Genomic DNA, 22,948 nt, shown 5'->3' on the forward strand with positions numbered 1-22,948 from the left:
TTTTTACATAACTCACAAAATGTACGCAGGGACTACGTGTTCATACCTCAAGAATGAATAATCAGAGTCCATGTCAAATGCTCAAACCCTACTCCCACAAGCAACACAAATCTAATCATAATCCAGCAGCGAGATGGAATGTAGATCCCTAAAAACAGAAGGATACTTCCACGGTATCTAAGTGTGGTCCCCTAATATTTTTACTAAAATGACTTTTCCCCAGTGCTGAAAAAAACTTAAAAGCAATCTGAAAGCAAAACGGCATGTACTAACATCCGTACCTTTGACTTCTCAGAAAAGAAATAATTGCTTTTGTCAGGTCACTGGAGCCCGCCATATGGTGACAGATATTAAATATTTTCTGCAATAGTAAACTGAGTTCCCCGCTCTAAAATAAAATCTGTTCAGAGAGTTCTGCTTCCTGCAGGGATTGCCTTTTAATGAAACATGCTGCATTTATCTAAAAACATTTAATAAAACACCACAACAGTATTATTTGGATCATAATATGCCATTGGACTGCTTGCCGAGGGAGTTTATTGCCTCCAGCTGACACAGCTGATCAATTAAAGTTCACAACTATTAAATACAGAAAAGCTACAGAATTGCAATGTAAGAGATGACATTTTAAACTGCACAGAAGTCACTGTGCTGGGGATAAACTTTGTACAACTGTTTAACACCTTTTGCATATGAACTCCTTGTGGGACTTGCACCAACTCTGCAAAATTACACAGCCCTACTAACACAGATTTGTAACTGTCTGGCTCCCACTTGCATTGATGACATGATAAAAGTTAATTATATTCTATTTAAATTCAAAAGCAGCCATGGAATAGAAAGAAATTACATGTATAGATGTATAGATGCATACTGAACTTGGGATTGGTTGTAAATAGACCATTTAAAACATCCACATGTTAAAATTAAAGTATTAAAAACATCCATGTGAGATTACTAAGGAAAGAAAGGTAAAAAAATATATTGCCTTCAGCTGGATGAATTAGTGGTATTTCAAACTGCAAGGTTGCGTCATATCCAGATAAAGGAAGATAGACACACACATGCAAGTCATTTCAGCTCTAAAAAGCAAATTTTAAATAGCTACAAAACTGAACTCTACTGTTAACATTAGTTTTTCTGCTGCTCTTGATTAAGCAATGGAAAGTAAAAAATAAGAGGACAAATATTAAGTTGAACATCAGCTTTGCATAATACAGATTGAAAAATGGGCTCTCAAGGGGTTTAATCAGCTGACTGTTGAAGCAATCTTCCAACAGTGTAGAACAAATATTGGATCTCTTTTGTAATTCTGTCTTCCAGCTGCCACATAACTGAATCTCCAGTCACACAGATGTGAAAGGCATTACTGGCAACCTGCAACATTAATTCAGCTAGTATTACCCTCGAGCTACTTTGTAAGACAGCGAGGATGGAGAATGACCTGCAAGAAGCATAAGGAACTTGTGTGCAAAAGAACTGATCACATGTTTTTTTGAAATAGGAACTGCCAAAAATATGCTGCCCGGAATCATCAGCAACATCTAGGCAGTTCCCAAGCGATCTGCCGTTGCCAGCCTGTTAGAAATGGCACTTCTCTGCCGCAATTTCAATTGCTTGCAGTCAAATTCTGGGAGATGCTCACAAATTTGCTTATCAGAATCCTGCAAGAATCAGGTTCCGCTTGCAAATCATCCTAGTGTAGTAAATACCAAACCTTTGGGACAATTGACAAAGGTCAACATTTTTCACAGAACTTTTTCTACTTTTATTGTTAACCTTGGCACTGAAAAAAAACAAGATGTTAGCGTGGTTCTGTATGCCACATATTATGAATCTATGGCTTTGGTAGACAAGTCTTCATTTCTGGTGGAAAATCTGGTCTACAGTAGTCTACCAGCACTGGAAATATAATCAATCTTTTTTTTTTTTTTTTTTTTTTTTTTTTAAGTGGCAAAAAGTAACATTTACTATATGCCAAATGTCCTCTTCAAGTACAAGAAAGAAAAAAAATAGAGGAAAAAGCTTTTAACAAAGCATAGTAGCAATAAAACAGCGGTAAGATTCAAAGACCTACGGACAGCAGCGGTGTTCTCTACTGCTCCTTTCCTACCATGGCATCTCTCCTGCATTCAGCAAAGTTTACACTTACACCCCAATGCTGCAGCCACCATGCAGACACCAATACTCCATACTGCAGTCAACAGTATGAGTAGTCACTCACTGTATCTCTGAATATCAAATCACTACGCTAAATTCTCTGAGCAATGCTTCAATGGTTTCATTAGCATAATTTAGGTGTGCCATAAATACATAATCACTATTTTACTTCCTCAAGGAAAACAGTCCTCCTACCTCCACTTTATAGCCTGTAAACAACTGCATGATTAACAAGATGAATTTTATTGCAGTATAAAAATCGAGCCATTATTATTACATACATCTTATTATGTATTATTATTTAAATACCGAATCACTGGCACTGTCATTCAAAACTGAGTATTTCTTAGCAGGAAAAACATAGTGCTAACATACAGTACTAGAAAGTGTAGAAGCAGGATTTAATTTTAAGCCATTTTATTGACTTGGTAAGAATTTCATAATAAAATAGAGATTAATTGCACTTCATCATAAATATAACACGTTGCGATATTAGAATACATAACAAAAAATTCAACAACATCATCTCTGCCTTTTAAAAAATCAAACTTTACTGTGCCCTGTCTTTGGAGTCACACATAACTTCACACTTATTATCTTACCATCTAGATCGCTCTCAAATGTTTCTGCTGATATCCAGTCAGTAGCTGGTCCAGTACCGTTAACAGTCAAGGCAGCTACTCGAAAGCTGTATTCTGTGCCTCGTTCAAGACCTGGGAGACAAAGAGCATCCAAGATATCAAAACAGCAAGTCCAACCGCAAACACAGGAATCACAATTCTTAATTAAAATAGAGGAATTTTCTCCATACTTTTCTTTCTGCCATTCAGGAAACACAATGAGCTCAGAACCACCTTCTCCATGCAACCCCTATGCCCTTCTATAAAGGTTTTAAGAGGGCTTGTCCAGTCCACTTAGCAACTCAAAGGCAAAACTAGGGCTAAAGAACAGGCTTCAGTTACCACTAGCTGGCTCAGACTACCTCAGAAGTTACCATCACTCCTTTTAAGTGTTTTCATTCTACATTTAAATGTAAGAACACTACATAAGCATGTAGATCTAAGTCTCTGTGCCTCAGCCCACTGAAAGCACCTAAGAAACCCCTACGATAACAAATGCTTGCAAGTAACAGCTCACCTTCAATTAGCTGAAAAAGCTGGGTCCCACCGATGCTCTCAGTTACATCACTCTTACGGGACACTTTACGGTAGCGAATTTTGTAGCCTGTGATTTGCCCACTGTGTGTCCCTGCAGGAGGAGGCTGCCAGTGTAGCATGATGCTCTGTGGAAGGCAGAAGATAATTACAAAGTCATCGCCTCCCACGCAGCCTGAGAAAAATACTCTAGTGCTAATATTTAAGAAACACAAAGTGGGAAAACATGCAGACAGAATACACTGCATTTCCATATATGTAAAACACGTGCTGTCTGTAAAAAGAGAAAAATGCTATCTGTAAAAAGTAAAAAGAACTGTGATTCAGCAGCAGCACAGGTCATACAAGTGCCTATAAGTTTGCCTCAAAGTGCTTCAATCCTATTAGACCTCCTGATTCCAGTTTCACAAATGGCCTCTTGGGTTTCCCTTTCCATCTTCTTTGGGTTACATTAAGATACGGTTTACTTGAGGGGCTGTCCTTAAGAAGTGATATGTTCTTCAACGGGTACAAGTTATCTGAACTGTAGTTTATGTGCATGAAGCTGCTGGGTTTTACCATAGATGCAGTAGAAGACAACATTGGAAAAAGGGTTAAGAAAAGGATTTTTTTTTTTAAATCTTCAATCATAATCACTAAAGTAATAATGGTTAAGTACATAATTTTCTTTTTTAAAGGGCCCAGGACCTTGTAAACAGACATATGTATGTATACACACTGTAAACAATAATTAATCACCAGGAACATATTCAAGCTCTGGTGCTTCAGGCTTTTGTGCCTGATTAAACCTTTCATAACTAGTCTCCATGCTCTGGAGTACTGTCACTGCCTCCACGGCATTGTGCTGTGCGCAGCCCACAACTGGATTGGAGTTTCTAATGCCTTGAGACCCACATACAGATATTTTCCTGTTGGGCAACTCATAGACAGCTGAAAAGCAGCATGGTAGAAGAAAGACCCAAAAGCAACTCCAAATTCTGGCTAATCTAAGAGCCCACCTTCCACTTACCCATTACAAAAAACAAATTCTCAGCATCTTACCTTGGAATTCCGCACCTCCAGCGTTAGGTTCTGTGGTGGAGCACTGGGGACTAGAAACATTAAAGAAATTACAACTGAAACATTTCCAGATAATGTATTTCCATGTACTTCCATACTGTATTTCCATGTACAACTACTCTCTGATATCATTCATTATGGAAGTACAAACCATTCAGGTTTAAGACACAATCTAAAGTGACTACAAAATTCTACACATGCTTTCTGACACGGTGAGTGGTTGGCTTAGGAGATTTACTTTCATCACAAAAAATAACTCACTTTTTATTCAGGCCTTTACTTATCACAAGTATTTAAATAAAAAGCCTTATATTTAAAGGTACTTCCCGTTAACTCTAAGAGATCATGCTCAGTCATTTTCCAAATCAAGATTTTCATTTAGATGCTTGATTCTGGGAATCCAGTTAAAATTCCAGCCCTGGTTATTGTCTCACGACTTGCTGTAACAGGAAAACCTCAGTCAAGATGTGTCTGTGCTACTGAAAAGTGCAGAGTTGAAGTGCACTGCAAAGGCAGTTTCTGCTTCTGAATCTCCACTCTTTGCTAGTTCTTCACTTGCTGTAGCAACTCACTGGTCAGGACAGTTGAAGTCCATTACACAAACAAGTTACATACGAGAGAAACTGAAAGCAAGGAAGTCTCTGCAGCTCTCCAGAGGTGAAAAACTCTCAAGTGTTATCTCAAAGGCATAGATAAGTGTTCCCGACAGGGAGCTGAGAATCCAACAAAGCACAAGGACAGGGAACTAAAGGTACAACAGGACTAGAGATTGTTCCGGCCACAATAATCCATTTTCCAGATAACACACACCAGGCAGAACAATGCCTAAGAAAACAATCCTGAGTGCATAAATGAGTGAAAGTGCTAAGTGAAAGGTACCCCAGGGTGTGGTTTAATACCCCTCTCCCATTACCGAAATTGAGATATCGACGGTTTATTTTTCCTCCCCTCTTGCCAACTGAACTGAGTCTGAGATCACCAGACCTAAGGACTAGGGACTAGATCCTTTAAAAAGCAAGAACAGCAGGTAAGAGGAGGAAATGAAATAAAGTTGAGCCAATTCTTGCTGTTCTTGTTTTATGCAGTTGGTGCCTGCTTTCAAGACAACCTAAAATGTCCTGGGTTTCACGAAGCTTGATTAATAATTAACGCGTATATCGCAGACTTGGCAAGAGACAGAAGATCGGCAGGACGCAGGAAAGGATTTATGAATGTAAATGCATATACGTGTACCTTACTGCATGCAAAGTGCATTTTATGTCAAAGTAAGCCTAAACTCAGACCAGATTACCAGATTAACCAGATCAACAAAGAAAATGTATTTCCTATGGGCTGATATTCCGCGCTCCGCTAAGAAGGGCTCAGGCTGTTTGGGTAGGCTGTGCAGCAGGAGGACCTGACATGCTGCTGGTTCAGAGAGGCCGCAAGGACGAGCTGCTAAGGGACATGCCCTCTATCAGGGTGTGATGCGCTGATGGTATTTCTAGTTGTGATACAGCACTGTTTCCCACAAATCAGGAACAGTTATGAGAACAGATGCAATCCTTACCAGCAGCACATAAACCCTGGTTCAAATTGCTGTACCTGAAGAGCTAATTATTCTGCAACAAACCACTGTAACAGACTTAGGTTAGGAACAGAAACCTACGTGAAAACAAGGAAGCTTGCTAAAAAAGGTAGCTAAGAATGAAACATTTGCTGGAAGCATGGAGAGGGCGTACTGACACCACAACAGGAAAACCCAGGAAGGAAATGTGCATTGTTCATCCAGAAAGATTCAAGAGAGTGAAGGGGGAAAACAGCATGGTTAAGCAGCAGGGCTACATAACTGTTAGAAGCAAAAGAACATCCTTCAGAAAGCTGTAGAAAATAAATTTCAATATGTTAAATGCGGGTCAAGGTGACAAGAAGATCAGGAAAACTTGAAAATGACATTAAAACTAATAATGCATTCTTCCTCAACAAGTAAGGAGCCGGAAGCCCTTCAGAGTACGCAGTTACAGATGACCAAGGTATCATAGGAAAAGAAAAGGGAAGGCCAGATGAACTACCTGCTTTGCATTTGTACTGAATGGAAGGCAGCAGAGAGGTTTCCATGACATCCTTTACAAGGTACTTAGAGCAACTCTCCAACTGAAATGTCGATAGGCAGGGTTACAGAAGTGTCAGGCATAAGCTGCCGCACACTGGCAGGGTTAGATGCTATTCATCCAGGATTGCTAAGGGAACTTGGGAATGAAATGGTTGCATTACTTACAGCAGGCTGTAACCGCTCACTTAAAGTTACCACGATACTGGGAGATGCCAGTATTTACAAGGGGTTCTGCTGGAGCAACTATTGGACACCTCAGGTAATACACCAAAATCTGTATTAGCAAAAAGCCTGAAACTATAATAAAGTGTGAAATTCATAGATACATGGAGAAATATGACACATCTGTCACTTTTCAAGGGGAAATCTTGCATCACAAACCTGCTGGAGAGCTCTTAAGCAACAAAGCAACCATGGGATAGGCGGGAAGTCCTTGCCCAAGTACACAACTGCCTAAAAGAAAGAGAAGGTGGGAACGTACATGGTGGGTGATGACCTGTGGAGCTCTGGCATGGCACATGCTAACACCCCTGTCGCTACCCACATTTGTAAGGGATGAAAGGGGGATGAGCAGCAATGTGCAAAATATCAGAACAGACAAGATCTGATGGTAAAGAACTGCAGAAAGACCTGAGGCTGTTCTGTGCCTGGATATTAATGTGACCAATTGAATTCATACACGGGAAGAATGATCCTAACTCCGCATGCAAAGCGATGGCTCTAAGCAAACCAATTCCACTAAGTAGCAAGATCACTCTAGCCCAAAAATGTCACTTCAGTGCTCAGAATGAGCAAAAAACGCCGGTAATTACACACTTGCATCTTTAATACAATTTTGGTCCTCCCTACCTCCATTTTTAAAAGCACATAAGAAATGAGAAACCTAGAAAAAAGTTCAGAAAAGGGCACTGAAGCTTGAAACAGCTTCCACAGAAGAAATGAGTAACCATTTCTGTCTTAATCTGGAAAATAGATGAATGAGGGAGAATACAGCAGAGGTCTATAAAATGAGGAGTGGAACAGAGAAGGCTGATGGAGACTGATTATTTCTTCTTTCAGGCAGCACAACTGTTGGCAGCAAGTAACACTAACACAGACTAAGAGGGTTCAAAACAGACTAAAAGGGAGGGATTTTTCAAAGAAAGTTTAGTTGTGGGATCCTCCACTTGATGTTGTGGATGATAAGAGTTGACATGGGTTTAAAGAGGATGATTAGAGGCTTCACGGAAGAGCAACTGAGTTAGTGAATACATAGAAACCACTGCAGGGCCAAGAAATCCCATAGAAACAAACTTCTGGACACACATTTTGAGTCTGACAGTTCTTATGTATAATTAAACTTCTGTAGGAAAAAAAAAAAAAAAGCTAACATTAACTGTGATCATTCTTCAATTGTTCTTATATCCAGATTTGCTCACATTACTTTCTTATTCGCCTTACAGGAAATGCTGTTAGCATCTCCTGCTTTCAGGATTACAAACAATTGATTTAATAATACCTGTGCTGGAGTCCAAACAAAGACATGCAACATTTTTCCACATGACCACAATTAAAATAAAAACACTCCAAAAGCAGAACTCTGCTCATAGATGAAAGTATTACAATAGCTAAAAAACAATTTGGAGTGGTTGGGTTCAATATAATTATGTTTCTGTCCACTCTTAATACTTTGTAGACCCAATAACCCATGAAATAAACTTCTGATGTTGAAATTAAGGACACTGTTGTTTTGTAATTGGAATACCGGATACTTTTGCAGGTGTATTAATTTTCCTTCGCCCAATTTGGAAAGCCCCAAGGGAACTTTCGGCATGCATGGCCATATGCAGAAACCACATTATTAATAAAACACTGCAACACTGAACAACAACCTGAGAAGTCTTTCTGGTTTGAAATCCACTTAAAGGAAATTACCACATAATTCCTGCAAAAAGCCTTGGAATAAAGCAGCTTACCATCTGACAGCGTACGTACAACAACATCTTGCGTAGAGACGCCAGGGCCATGTTTATTGTAAGCTACCACTCGGAAACTATACTCTGTGTATTTCTTCAATCCATTAATGGTGTAGGAGAGTCCTGCTACATCAACATCCTGTTCATAAGCAAATATACATACGAGTCAAGGTCAGAGTCAGGTCTGCAATTATAAACCTCTCAGACTTTCAGTTCAGTAATACTCAAAGTCTATAGCAGGAAGGACACCACTTGCACTCCGCAGCACGTGCAAGTCAAACCCCCGGTCATATGCAGCCAGGACTTGTAAAGATGCTATCAGTCAGCTTGCAAGAGGAAGTTCTACCTATTCAATTTAAGTCACAACATGGACACAGGTTCTACAAACGAAAAGGGATCTAGAAAATTTGTCTATTAGTAAAACTTTTATGATATTTTTAACAGTGAGACAGAAAAGTAGAAGAGGTAATTTTATCTGAGGAATACTCATTCCCTTAAAAAAAACTAATGTCAAAATATTTTAACTGCTAACTAACGAACAAAAATATTCTTCCCTTAGGATTTTTTTAAAGCTGGAATCGTAGTTACAAACCATCATGTGGGAAATTAAATGACTGGGTTTAATTCTCCCAAAGCTGTGATTATTTTTCAGGTGGCAACCTGTACTTGCATAGAACATGCTGGATTCTTCCAGTAGAATCCTAAGCAAATTTAATTAGACACTCACCAATATCAAAATATCAATCATCAGATCAACGGATTCAAGAATTGAGAACAGTTTGGATTTAGGACCATGCTAAAATCAGCAGTTAGCGTAAAAACAGCCAGCCTATAAAACCTATGCAAACATCCTTCACACCATCTGAACCGGGACTGTTACATGATGAAACAGGTATTCAGTTTTTTCCTCTTGTGATAAGAAGGACATCCCAAATTGTAGTTGATGCTGAATACCTAAGTAAGCCATCACATAAAAACTGTTTTAATTCTGATACAAATATATTTCATGCTGAATAATGAATTAAACCATTTTCTAATGAATCAGGTGGTTAATTTTAAATATTTCTGTATTTTAGGCTAAAGGCTTCTTTCTGTCACAAAAATGAACTCTTGGTAAGGTGCTTCTAGAAATTTAAGGTAAAAACATAATAAAAGAAAGAACACTGTTACTGGCATTGTACATCACACAGGAAGAGCCATGCTCTGTACCTGCTCACTGTCCTGTCCCTTCTCCATGTAATACAGCTTGTAGTTCTGGATTTCTCCATTGCCAGACAACGGCGTTTCCCACGTGACAGTAACGGAGGTGGGGGAATTGGCGTATGCTCGGATATTGGGTGCTGGACCAGGAAGCTGAACTGCAATGTAAGCATGAAACTCCGCTCGTCACCAAGCCTAACCAATCCATTCTCAGGAGCTAAATATTTTGGCATCAACTTCACAAGTAATAAACTCACGTTCAAAGATGGGTATTTTTCTGCATTTAAGCATTTCACATGGATTCACTGGCAAGGGGTAAAGGCGACACCAAATTTCTGAAGGAGCTTCTCCTCCTTGCATCAGACTCCCAATGTGTCCAGAGCAACTCTAACAAATCCCAGCCTTTGCATTTTCTTAGTTTTCCTTTATTCTCTGACAATTTATGACAATTGAAAAGTATTCTTCTATAACAAAGTTTAGAAAATTCAACAAGGTATGTTTTATCAGTTCTTCTTAAGAGTGAGAATAAAGCATACCAAAGTGGTATGGAAAATTGTTTTGAAACTCAGGTCTGCAAGTGCAACTTTTAAGAGTATCACCTCATTCTGGGAAAGGCCACAAACGGAATAAAATGGCGATCTGAAAATCAAAAGGCTCAAAGTATTTATCACTTACCCTCAGGCTGAGTGGCCACCTTCAGTGGTGCTGAGCTCTCTCCAGGGCCATGCTTGTTTTGAGCCACAACCCTGAAGACATAAACTGTTTCTGGCATCAGGTTCTGGATCATCACTTGTGTCTCTCCAGGACGACTTGTATTTTCAACACGTTCCCTTTGGGAAACAAAAAGTTTGGGCACGGAAACAATCATTGATTAGCAAGAGGGTTTTTGAGGGGTAGATAAAGAAATGGTTGCTACTTGGAACAAATCTAACATGTATCCCATTTGAATGTATCTTGTGTATTAATGATGTGGTTATTTATACCACCCTGACTACACAAAACCAATAATATGCCAAAATGGCTGGTGACAAACAGCTTCTAATTTTGTAGCTTGTCTTTGAAAAAAATACACACTAAAAGAATAAATTATACTCAACATCAAAAAATTCTAAGTAGCTTCATTGTTATTCTCCCAACAGCATGCCATAATTCATTGTGACAGTTTATCCTACTACTCAGAAGCCACAAGAAAAAATATTTAAGAATTGTACACAGACTCTAGTGAGATTTAAAGACATTTTTGTTAATATCATGGGGATGCTTTCTGTGTATTTTTCAAAGAGGCTGCTTTAATATTTTCTTCTATCTCCAAACTTTACTTAGTTCCTCCCTAATATTTAGATTTTTTAAAAACATCCCAAGGCTCTGACTCACACACACTGTGGCAGACAGCTGTGGCGGTTGCGGTATTACCACACAAGTAGTGGAGTCAACAGAAGGCAACGTCTGCCCGCAGCTCCGCTGCTGGAGACCATCCTTCAGCAGCGGTGCGCGCTCCTATCGCAGGCTGACAGCGGGACACTTGAGTCGGGCTTCTCTCAGGTGCTCCAGCAACATGGAGGAGACAGCTCTGGGCCTCCTGCTTTACCTGCCAGAGCCCTAAGGAACTGCCTGCTGAGTGGTAATGGGCATTTCTCTTTGATTTGGGAAAAAGACAGGCATTTTGCAAGCTGAAAGCCAGAAGCCAGCTGGGAGAGCCCACCTGGTGCGCAAACCCAAAGATTACTGCCCTGCATCTAGTGAACTTCAATTACAGCCCTCAAGCACCCCGTGTGAAAGCCTGGTCCGGCAGTGATCATAGTTCAGGAAACGCAATCACTTCTTATCAAGCTCAGGACTGAGGTGAAGACCACGAGATTAATTATCAACTAACTACAACCTTTATTTCCAACACATTGCTGTTGTCACCTGAACCTTCACACAGCTACATTTGGGTAAGGACATCTACGGCCAGTCCTGGCTTGAAAAGAAGCTATCTACTCCCTGAAACAGAAATAACAGCACCATTACAAACGAAGCAGCGAAAAACTTCCCCACTGAGGAAATAAACACAATGAAAATGTGAATGGTTTGAATACGATCCTTCCCCTTTTGTCTGGGAGACTTTGTTTAGCTCTACAGCAGAGGGCAGACGATTCTCATCCCAACGATTAGCTGCTATTAAATCATTTTTAATGCAGAAGCCTGGGCAAAATGATTCCACAGTCTCCTCTTTCCTACCTCCCAGCCATTATGATTTAATTTATACCATGGAAATCTGATGCCAAAATTCTCCTTTTTAATTTATTTCATTTAAAACAAATACTAAGGTTGATTTAGCATAACTGGGTTTAAAACATTTTCAAATCCCTGTTCATTTCTGCACTATTATACTGTATCTATACAGAGGAAAACAATATGCTAAATGTAACGGAAAAGCTGTTTAAACATATTTTCTAGAGTATTCTCTTTCATGACAGTTGAGCTAAAATGGCGTTGCACACACAGCCTAATTTATTTCAGATTTTTTTAAAATTTTCATCTTTGAATGAGCAGCATCATTATATATGAATTTAACAACTCTGCAAAGGATTTCTCTTCTTTTAATGTTTATAAAGTAATTTTTGCAAGAAAGAAGCTGGCAGAGAAGCGGGAGAGACACTGAAGAAATATAATTCCTACTGCTGAATGAAAGAGGGGGGCAGGAAAAAAGATAAATATTTTCTCTCGCTAACTTTTCCAGTTATAGCTAAAGCAAAATGTTTGCTTCAAAATGCATTTTCAAATGGATAGCTTCCTTTAAAATGTATCTTAGCTATAATGAAGGTATCTGAAAACCCAGAATAAGTGCCAACTGATTCACAGCTGTGGAATAGCATTCATCTCCCATTGACATGCAAAATACATTGCACTTTCTGCCTCAAGTTTCAATGCGCTCACTGATTTAGTCTAGAAAAGAAGTCAGCCATCCAAGGTTACTATTTAAAATTACAAAAAAAAAATTATTTTCAATGGAAACACAACATTTATCAAAAAATAAATAGATGAGCCAAAGCAATGCAATTTTCAGTAATAAGTAGGAATTGTGCCTTTCCTCACAACAGTATATTAAAAATATGTTGAGATTAATCTAATTAAGTGCTACATGAATCTCTCCTTTATGCCCTTTCTTAGGGAGCCTTGAGCACCTTTTATGAGCTCTGATGCGTTTAGGTTGGCATAATAGGTAGCAAAACAGATGGTCTATATGAATAACTATATTACCCAACAGAACATTATGACTATTCTAACTCATTCCAGTTTAATCTCCAATTAAAGAGCTTTGCAAACTGGAATTAAGGCTTAAAATAGCTGTCATGTAGAGGGGGAAAAAAAGACTACAGCTCAAAACCAGAAGCAAGAGTTCATCTGGAAAAGTAAAGTTTGAAGTCACACTTCCAAAAACAGAACATTGAGGAATTATTAAAAAGTGACCAGCATCTATGCCAGCCACATCAGCTGTGAAGCCGGGCAGTGAGCTCAGACGGACATTTTGACAGTGCCATTACGCACAACTAAACTCCACTTTGTGTTTGTAGCACACTAAGGTGCACCACGGATTCAATATTGTTTGGATTTATCACGCGTGTAAATTACCATCTTGTACGAGCAATGTGTTGGCCTTCTCACAATTTTCTGTCCATATCTTGAAAATCTGCAGTTCTCCTGTCTGGCTGCTCACCTAAAGTTTCACAGAAATAAACCTCCCTTTGTCGTCCCTCCTATACATACATTCTCATATGCTTTGCAGGGGAACTGTCTTGAATTTGGAATGCTAATGTAACTATATAATCTATGGGGAAGAAGTAATTTGTATCTGACCAGATTACTTGAGTTCTTCTGGAGGTACAGCAACAAAGCCATGACGCCCTCTTCATTCCTACATGGCCCCTCAATAAATGCTCCTCTCCTGCAGCTCCTTGCAGTTTCTGTTACAGAGCAGCCTCCAGGTCCTATATTTTTGCTCACTCCTCCTCGACAGACACTAGAAGCCACCAAACCCAGCTTTAACCATTTCAGAAGTGAGGACCATTTTAGAAGACTGCCATTTTCGCGATAGTACCTCATTTTCTGCTGCTAACAATCTTCTGCAGCACCCAAGTTAAAGGCCAGATTTGGTGCGCAAGCATGCTCTGAGTTGAAAAGGGGAAAGGAAATACTGCAGTGCTGCAGAATGGCTGCAAGGCAGGTGATTATGTTCCATCCTCGAATATACTGAGGTCCTCTAAATCAGTCCAAGGTGCAAAGTAAAGGAACACCTCACCGTGTTTGTGTGTGTATCTCACTGCACAGGAAGACTGTAAACTAAAAGGAATGTAAGTCGGTCGTGGCCAAGGCGAAGTCTCTCCCGGGGCTGCTACCTCATGAACAACACACCTCGTGTGCTGCAGAGATATGTAGGGCTGCTACTGTTCGCCACATCAAGTTGACTCTGCAACCCTTTAGTGATGAATTAGAGATGTCAGAGTATCTCGCTGAGCTGTTCCACATCATATGGACTTTCATAGCCTTTTAAAAGCCCAATTTAAAAGGCAAATAAATCAAATGACCCAGAGTTTGATCGCTGCTCAAACCCAAGTGAGGAAGAGGCAACATGTACTTTACTGTAAGGATCCAGTAATGCATGCAATGAAAAAGGTACACGTAGGCACAAATCTAAGAGTTTTAGGAGATGGTACATATGCACTTAAAACCACAGCAAAGATGTATGATCATGTATAATTCAAGGACCACAAAGCAAGCATTTAAGTGGTGCTTTATAATACTGAGAGAGAAAGGAGGGTTGCACATCCAGATCTGACTTCAAAATTTTCTGGTTTCTGATTGCTTCGTTATGTGGGACACTCCCACCTATTTTTTTAGTCAATAACTAAGCGAAATAACAAAAAAGGAAACAACGAGGCAAAACGTACCATGTAACATCAAAAAAGAAGAACATTTGATAAACAATTCCTTGTCTTTTTAAAAATTATTATACTTACTGTGCCTTTAAATTTCAAGCAAAAAATGCTACCCACTTTTAAAAGTTCTCTACCCAGTTGTTTTCTGTTGGTTTTGTGCCTCTTCCTTGAAGCCATATAAAACATTTAAATCCAGCCATAAATCAAATACACCCACCTATGCACACACCAAAAGAACCCTAGCAAGCTAATGCTGGAAATTGGCATTCTTTAGACTCTTGAGTGCAAAGTTTAGATAATGTATTGATTGCACAGAATTCAGTTTAGGACTGGGAGTGGATGCTACCATCCTAATCGTGGGGGGGTTTTCTCATTCTTTCATCCCAGGTGCCTGCAAATACAGCAGCAGACAGAAGCAGAGTGGCGAAAATCTCTGCATACCCCCAGTCCATTTTCTGTACCTCTCAAGGTGAACCTCTACTGGGTTTGTCATCTCAGCTTTTGTCCCTCAAAACTAACTGGGTTCAGGGTGGGAGGGCTTTAGTATCGCTTCAAATACATTCAACATTTGAATTAATTTGAGCCATAACTTTAAACATCCTCTCAAATTCTCCAAGGAGTTATTTCTGACCTCCCAGATAGAAGGCACCACTCGGTTCAAGTTTAGCTGTTCTCCTATCATAAACAATGTATTACTCTCAATTATTTGCTTAATTCAGCTTAACAGCTCAAAAATTCATACCCTCATGAATTGACACTGGCAAGCTGTCAGCACCATCAGGGCAGATCTAACTTGACAGAGATGAAGCAAACAGCACCCGTACTTGCTTTCAGTGCGAAGGTGGAGCCTGCTGACACAAAGGCTGTCCAAGTAGGATGCATTTGTTCTCAAGTGGGGTTGTTTTTTAATTCTGTTGTTCTCATTCTCTAAATGCAGGTTTCAGGTCAGGATTTCACACTACTTTCACACTAACCTGTGGAATGTGTGATACCAACTGTCCTTACAAACATAGCAAGACTTCCAAAAACAGAGGAGCAGCAAAGGCCAGAAACTCGTGACCACGTGCCAGTGAAAGGCTTCCAGAGCCTGCCTTGAACCCTGATCCAGAAGAACATGTAGGCAAACAAAGATTTCATTGCAGTCAATGAAACCACCTGCTTACATGTAAGCACCAGCTCAAGCATTCTGCTGTGCAAACTTTCTGTGGGCTACACCACTCAAACCCCGGAAGGTTGCTTTTTGCAGCGTAGTTTCTGCAGGTTGTCCTGTAATTTCTTAAATTATTCCCCACAGATTAAGAGAATCCTCTCTCCTTTTGCTCTGCACAATGATTCAGACCCAACAGGGATATTTTCTAGATTTCTGGAGTCCTGGATGTAGTGGAAGGGGATGCATTTTGCGTTCTCCAAAAGCAAGACCCAGTATAAGGAGAGGAATGAACCACCTCCAGCAAATTACTTTCTGAAAAACCCAGTGGGGAGATCTGTTACAACCAGGAACATGGAAGAGGAAAGGCAGGCAGCAAGGATAGCTCAGAGGACACCATCATTTTTCCTGTCTCATTTAAATTATCTCCAAAAAGAATTAGTATTACGAAAATGAGGAAGTAGTAGAAAAACTGCATTTGTGAGGCACAGAAAATTTTACTAATTGCCCTAATTAGTCATCATCTGTGAACCTAGACTCTTGCCTATCTTCAGAACTAAGAAAAAAGTGGAAATTCTCCAAGTACTAGTGCATTTGAGATTTTTTCCAAATGACTTTCCTAACTTTGCGCTTCACTCTCTAGGCAGGAAGTAGATAATGTTCTTTTGAGTAATAAATCTGATAATCAATCTAATTTGTAATTAATTAAGCACAGCTCAAAACACCTGTTAGCTTTAACTTCTTCAATCTTATCACAATTGGAAACTAATTCTGAGCAGCAGATCCCATCAGTAAGAGAAACGTGTAGATTGAACTAGACCACTGGGACAGCATGTAAAAAATTCATGAATGCTTCACATTCACAAAATTTCTATTTGCAGGGATTCCTAGAAGGGAATCAACATTTAACCAACACCTACCGTGTGCCTCTCTAGAATCAGGCTATAGTTACAGGCTTTTAAAGCTTGAGCTGACTGCCCCCTCTCAACAGCACGTGTAATACCTGGAGGGTGTCTGCGTGCCTGCAGTGGGTGGCATTTACAGCCGTCAGCCTTCCCAAAGAGGTGTTACAGTCTCTGTGTTTAGCAGTCTGCTACAAGCAGGTAGCAACTGTTTGCCGTCAATCAAAAATACGCACAAGCGTTACCCCTAACAGCATGTCTATGCAGCAGTGAAGCAGACAAAAATGTGTATCCCCTAATCAGGATGCAGGAGGGAAGGGAACACAGCCCCTCAGACTACAGCTTGTAAGATTTTGAGCTCTGAAGACTTAAATTTTACAGCGTTTCTAAACAAAGCTAGCATGAAGAAGTGTCATGGAAGAGCACAACCCGCTTTACATGTTGAGATCTTTACCTGTTTATACCTTCCTTGGTGTAGAATATTGAGTAGGTGAGGTTGTCTCCCTGAGGGTCTGACACAGGTGTCCGCCACGTCAGCCTGATGAAGCGAGTGGAGACGAGGGTGGCCACAACGTCCCGAGGGGCTGAAGGCAGTGGTCCCGTTGTAGCTGGTGCTAGATGGTCATTAGTGGCACTGGTCAGTGAAGTGGGAGGTAATGTTGGGATGGCAACATCTTGTCATGTGCAAACATTGGGGAATATGAAGGGCAAACATCACCACGGTTTTAAAAAAGAAAACAGAAAAAAAAACAAAAGAAATAAACAAAACCACGATGGGAAACAAAACAAAATGAACACACACAAAAAAGGCCATTAAACTGAAGGCTGTCATGCAGGCAAAGGTAACTACTGGAAACTAATGGGAAATATTAAAGGACACGTCACTGTAGAGCAAGCAGACCAAATCTCCACTGTAATGGAAGTGGCAAGGGAAAGGGAAAGGTGAAAACTGAGGATAAAATAGGCCCTCGTAAGAGGGCATACCAGCAGCAAACAGTATTTTCATGTCTTTGTAAACCAGATGTAATACCAAGCATTTACAAATAAAAAACCCGCCTGTATTGTTTATTCAAAAATACATTCAAATCCATTTTTCTATTTTATTTCGTTAACATGCAAAATTAATTCATACCATTCTCATGGTATGAATCATAATTCAATCATAAATAAATGACACATGGAATATCCCAAATTTGTTGATGGAGCACAAGCAATTAAAGGCTGTGGTCAGCTCACATACGACCTGCTTTCTGAACTGGCTGGGTCCTACTACTGCCAATGTGGTGACAGCCTTGGTACGGCAGGGCAAGTAGAGATTTGCTCCTAACTTTCCCTAAGATCACCGTTTTCTTTCCATCGGTGCTCTTCCCCCTCTCACAATATACTACATCACCTTACAAAGACACTAGCAGGCACAAGCAACTCATTTTGTGTTACACGGAGGCTTTGCGAACTTTCTGCAGTCAGTCATGCACGTCTCCCTGTGTTACTGCTTTAAAGCTAGGCTAAATCTCCAGGATTATTGCATTAAAAGGTTGACAAGTTAAGAGCAGAAGTTGTAACGTACAAATAGCTGTTCTCCAAATCCTATTAAAGCAATCCATCCAGTAAATCTAACAGTAATATTCTGAGCAGCTGGACCCCAATTACCACAGGGTATTACAGGAAGCACAATTGGTAACAAAAGCCTGAAGTTCAGGGTACCCTGAATTTTTCTGGATTCTTAATTATTTACCAAGCTTAAGCCATCCGACGGCATTTTCCACACTGGAGTCTATGCTGCCAAACACGTTTAATAACTTGGTAATCACGGAAACTAACTAAAACAGCTCAGGTTTCCCCAAGAAAGGAGCTCAGAATGAGTACAACTTTGGTGAGAGCTGCAGCATCTCCACATAAAGAGCTACCGGGACGCACAGGCTTGCATCACAAGAAACAAAGGAGATACCTGCATGTGAAAAAAGGAGTAAAACAGCAAATGCTTCCTAGGCAACCAAACCCAGGGAGTACTTCTAGGCAGACGCACCGAGAACGTCTCAGCTCCTGGAGGAGCCTACCATCAATAACAACTTTATTTTAAACTCTAAAGAAAACCACTGCCAACCAAAGCATCCTCTCACGTGTAGGTCTTCAATTTGCAGAACTCATTTTTTCATTTTTATTTTTTAGGCCACTGCTGATGATGGTGGAAGAAGAAAACATCTCCCTTTATCAGACATGCACAACGTGATAAAAGCGTGTGGGCACAACTATGAAACAAGCTGGTGTCTCCTCTGAAGCACTTCTCCATGCAATGCCACAAGGACCTTCCTGAAACTCGCATTCCTGCTTTGTCTCCTCTCTCAGAGGCTGCCCATCTGGGAAGTTTCACTCCCCCAGGTACTGCCATAAACACCATCATCAAGCTAATTACATTTCAGTTATGTGTTTCTTCTTGCTTGGGTACTCAAATCAAAACTTTTCACTTCAGTAACTGTATTTTGGAGGACTCTGCAAGACTCCCAGAGCCAGCAACATACATGTTTGGCTATTGGAAATACAGCTCACAGACAGACAGGTACTCAAGAATATCTTCTTAATTATCCTTTCCACACTGCAACGGCCACAGATCACAATTAAGCATTCTCCAACACCCTCCTCCCCATCAATGGGCTATGCCATTCACGTCACATTCATTGCGAAATCTAAACTATTTTTAGGTCCCCATAATTACATTTCTTACAGGAGCACACCAGGTTTTATCTCCTAAGGATAACCATGCTATCACCGACTATGCGGTGCAGGATATTTAATTACACAGCTCCACCCCTTGTCCACGGTATAGTATGATGAACCAAGGGGCAAAAGCCATCTCTCATGGGCAGAAAAGGTTCTGGCTGAAGTTACCAGCGCTTAGAGTTACCACTACAACCTTCCTCCAACCTACATCACCTCAATGTCTCACAGCAGAGCTATATGAAGCGAGATGTGGACAATTTTTTGACCCCATTGCTGGATGGCCCAGCAGAAGAGATGCTCTCCCGGATTTACTATTAAAAAGAAGGAAGATTTAGAGCAGAACAGAACAGTTGCACTTGGAAGTGACCTACAGAGACCACTGAGTCCAACAGTCAAAGGTCTGGTGGTCAATGGCAGCCTTAGCTGGTGACCCCTCAGATGGTGAGACTTAAGGTCCCAAGGACACTCAGGAAGGCACTTGGCATAAGCAAGAAAATGGACTACAGGAGAAGAAACTTCAGGAAACTACATGAGAAGAAGAATGTTCCTGGGACAAGCGCAATCCCACGGGCAGCCAGGACATCTGGTTGATCTTCAGGAACGGACAGCACGAGAACGGTCTGTTTGTAAGTGCGAGGTACGAGCAGGCACGGTGAGAAGCCAGCGTGGCTCAGCATGGAGCTCCTGGCCAAGCTGAAGCTCAGAGAGGGTGAAGGAAGCAGAAATGCAGATCAAAACAGCTAACCAGAAAAATACAGACACACTATCCAGGCTTTCAGAGGTGGAATTAGGAAAGCCACATCCATCCTGGATGGCTGGGCAGTGGGGTATTTACATTTGAGTCCATGTTAATGGACTGGAGGCTTGACCACTGCACCTTTCTTTATTCCTTCCTCACAGCTTTTGCCACTGAGGATCAAGGTGCAGCACCCTGCAAAACACCTCCATGGTGCCCGTAGTTTTCTGCATCTTTCCCTGAGTGCCTGCTTCACTGGCTTCCGTTTCATTTCAAGTTTTCAATTTCTGTTCACTTTACAGTTCAACTGCCTATCTTCCCCTTTCGGAAAGCTTTAATTTCCTATCCCTTTATTAACTAATTACATTAGTAATATTATTTAAAACCATGCAACAGTTTGAGGGAGGCTGTTATAAAAACAAACTCGTGCAGTACAGCTGCATCAGCCAAATGCCTTCTGAAGTAGCATCCTCTCAACCAGTCTGGTGAACGCTTTGATTGACTGCTTCACACATTTATTAAAACTATTTAACATATGAAATGCCTCCATTTCTTAAAAAGAAAAATAAGACACTTCAGAAATATCCAGCACTTGCTACTTCAGTGAAGAAGTTTCTTATATCCACCATTTTGGCTTGTTTTAACTCTAGAAAGACTGCAGGAAATTAACCTCCACTGTATGATCGTACAAAACGCCGAAGACTATCAGACTTCCACTCTTCAGTCCAGCAGCTGTCTTCTAGAGCTGGGACACCTGTTCACCCTTGAAATGTGTGAAGCCACGTACCTTCCATTACCTTCCATTAATACTTTGGTTTCCTCTACGTGTCTCGGTAATATTGTCAGGTGATCTACTTCATTTTACGTGCTCTTGATGTGAGGAATGCACCTTACCTACCTCTGAATATCACTGCCTTTAGTTCAAACATAATACAAATATTTTAAGAATAATTAAACTGAAGTAAAATACTGAAATTCCTCTACAAAAAATGTTCCTGATATTTTTTTAAAAAATCACCTGGTTAATCTAAAACACCTCCCACATACTCACGTATTTGTCTCCCTGTGTAATGAAAAAGACCCATCTTTTATTTAAGTGATCTGCGCACAGTGCATGAAGAACCTGCAGGCATCAAGATGAAGAGCCTGGGAGAGCAGCCAAGATTTCCCAGATTAACAGAAACTCAGTTTTCTCCTTGTGCAAAACTCAAAACTAGAAATATCCCTTCTGACAGCGTTATAGGTAGATCGGTCAAACACAACAAAAGACTAGTAGCATCAGAAAAATAAACCGCGAACCAAATAAAAGCACAAAGGGCTTGTAAATCGTACAAGTAAGGTAAGCAATGAACAGGCAAGAAAATTCACCCATTGAAAGCTGCAATTAAATACCAGCTTGGCAGCAATTTGGTACTGCTGATAGCCGTGGAATGTATTTAGAAGACTAGGTTATTTCTTTTCCTTTCTCCCCCATTCTTCCTCAAAATGCCTTGAGTGCCATTACAAACCGATTTGTACACAGCCGTGTGAGCAGAATGCTCAGCAGTGCAGAGCTGTGTTAATGAGTAATTACACTAAAATTAGTTTTAATGCCAGTAAGGGAGCAGCTTTATTACTTCAAGCTTTTAAGCATGGTGTAACAAGTAACATGCAAAATGAGTCTTTTCTTTCCAATATATATTTCACCACTTTTCAAAAACCTACTCTGCTCTGGGATATGCCTACACAGTTTCACATTAATCTCATTAAAAAAAAAAAAAAAGTAAAATATGCATATTCAGCAAGTGACATACTAAAAACATGGGAAAAGAATGTTGCATGCCAGACGTATATATAAAATTGATTTATCTTTTCAACCACTGCTGATAAATCAGTTTTTCTGACGTGTGTTTTTCTAAGGGACCAAGACAAGATCTTTGCTCGATTTGGCATCACACAAAAGCTGTAGAGTCAAGATATAGCACATTGTCTTCAACAGCATTTCAAAGAAATCATTCAGCAAAAGAGCTGACACAAAATGAACCGCTCTCCCTAAACACTGGCTCCAGTGCAGCTGGGGAATGAGAGGGGGAGACCGAGGTTAAATAACTCAGTGTTGCTAAGAGGATGCATTAAAACTGCCCCAATACAGTTTCAATTCTGGATCAATAGAGAAGGGAAATGGGTTGATTTATGTGTATGCATATAACCAAGTTAAAAGGTAACTAAAAAAAGTTAAATACACAGCAAGATATTTCAAACAGTCCTTTTTCCCCTTTGCGCAATGCATTTTCTAATGCTTATGCAGTAACCTGGGCAACACAACAATGTCTGAATTCCTGAACAAACACAAATAGCGTCCAACTACTGAAACAACAATCATCACAGCACATCCAGAAATCCACCAACGGGATGAGGTAGGCAGAGAAATTAGACTTTTTAGGATTTTTAGGCCTAGGAGGAACTAGGGCTTTCCTAACTGGCAGTATTCGTGGGCCAGAAGGGATGCCATCACGTAGCTCTGTACTTCTGTGCTGCCCTGGCCTGGGGCACCCCAGGCACCACACAAATACTTCAGCTGTAGTGCAAGTCCCAGGGTCCAGCCTAAGAGAAGACTCCTCGCCACTCTCTTGGCAGATCTTCTTGCAAACCAGGAGGTTCCCGGCTAGTTTTGGCGTGACAAATGCAGAATGAGCACGCTGGGGACACACTTGTACTGCTAATTGCTCAAGCCCCTCCTGTCAAGCTACTGTGGCATGAATTCCTCTCCGAAGGCTTCTTCTGACCAGACATCACCTACTGCAGGTTTATTGCAGTGTTTTGTGGAGTGCACAAATACCCAACAAGGATTAAAGATGGAAACGAATGACTAACCACCAGCGACTTCTCTAGCCTGAATCCTCACCCTCAGAGGCCAAATCACAAGG

The 22,948-nt window shown here is 40.5% G+C and overlaps 1 protein-coding gene across 8 annotated transcripts in view; it reads right to left on the reverse strand.

The window, feature by feature from the left end:
* The window catches only part of NEO1 (neogenin 1), a 191,498-nt gene that overhangs the window by 33,881 nt on the left and 134,669 nt on the right, over window positions 1–22,948 (reverse strand). For 5 of the 8 annotated variants that reach the window (XM_035335482.1, XM_035335481.1, XM_035335486.1 and 2 more), the window contains exons 8-14: window positions 17,043–17,262; window positions 10,296–10,450; window positions 9,630–9,778; window positions 8,421–8,559; window positions 4,356–4,405; window positions 3,298–3,442; window positions 2,763–2,873 (exon numbers count right to left, since the gene is read on the reverse strand). In XM_035335482.1, the coding sequence (XP_035191373.1) occupies window positions 2,763–2,873; window positions 3,298–3,442; window positions 4,356–4,405; window positions 8,421–8,559; window positions 9,630–9,778; window positions 10,296–10,450; window positions 17,043–17,262 (969 nt within the window). The remainder of the gene's footprint in view (window positions 1–2,762; window positions 2,874–3,297; window positions 3,443–4,355; window positions 4,406–8,420; window positions 8,560–9,629; window positions 9,779–10,295; window positions 10,451–17,042; window positions 17,263–22,948) is intronic. The other 3 variants (XM_035335485.1, XM_035335487.1, XM_035335483.1) reach the window with 1 other exon arrangement.

The sequence above is a fragment of the Oxyura jamaicensis genome, chromosome 10 (assembly GCF_011077185.1).
Source record: "Oxyura jamaicensis isolate SHBP4307 breed ruddy duck chromosome 10, BPBGC_Ojam_1.0, whole genome shotgun sequence".
Taxonomy (NCBI): domain Eukaryota; kingdom Metazoa; phylum Chordata; class Aves; order Anseriformes; family Anatidae; genus Oxyura; species Oxyura jamaicensis.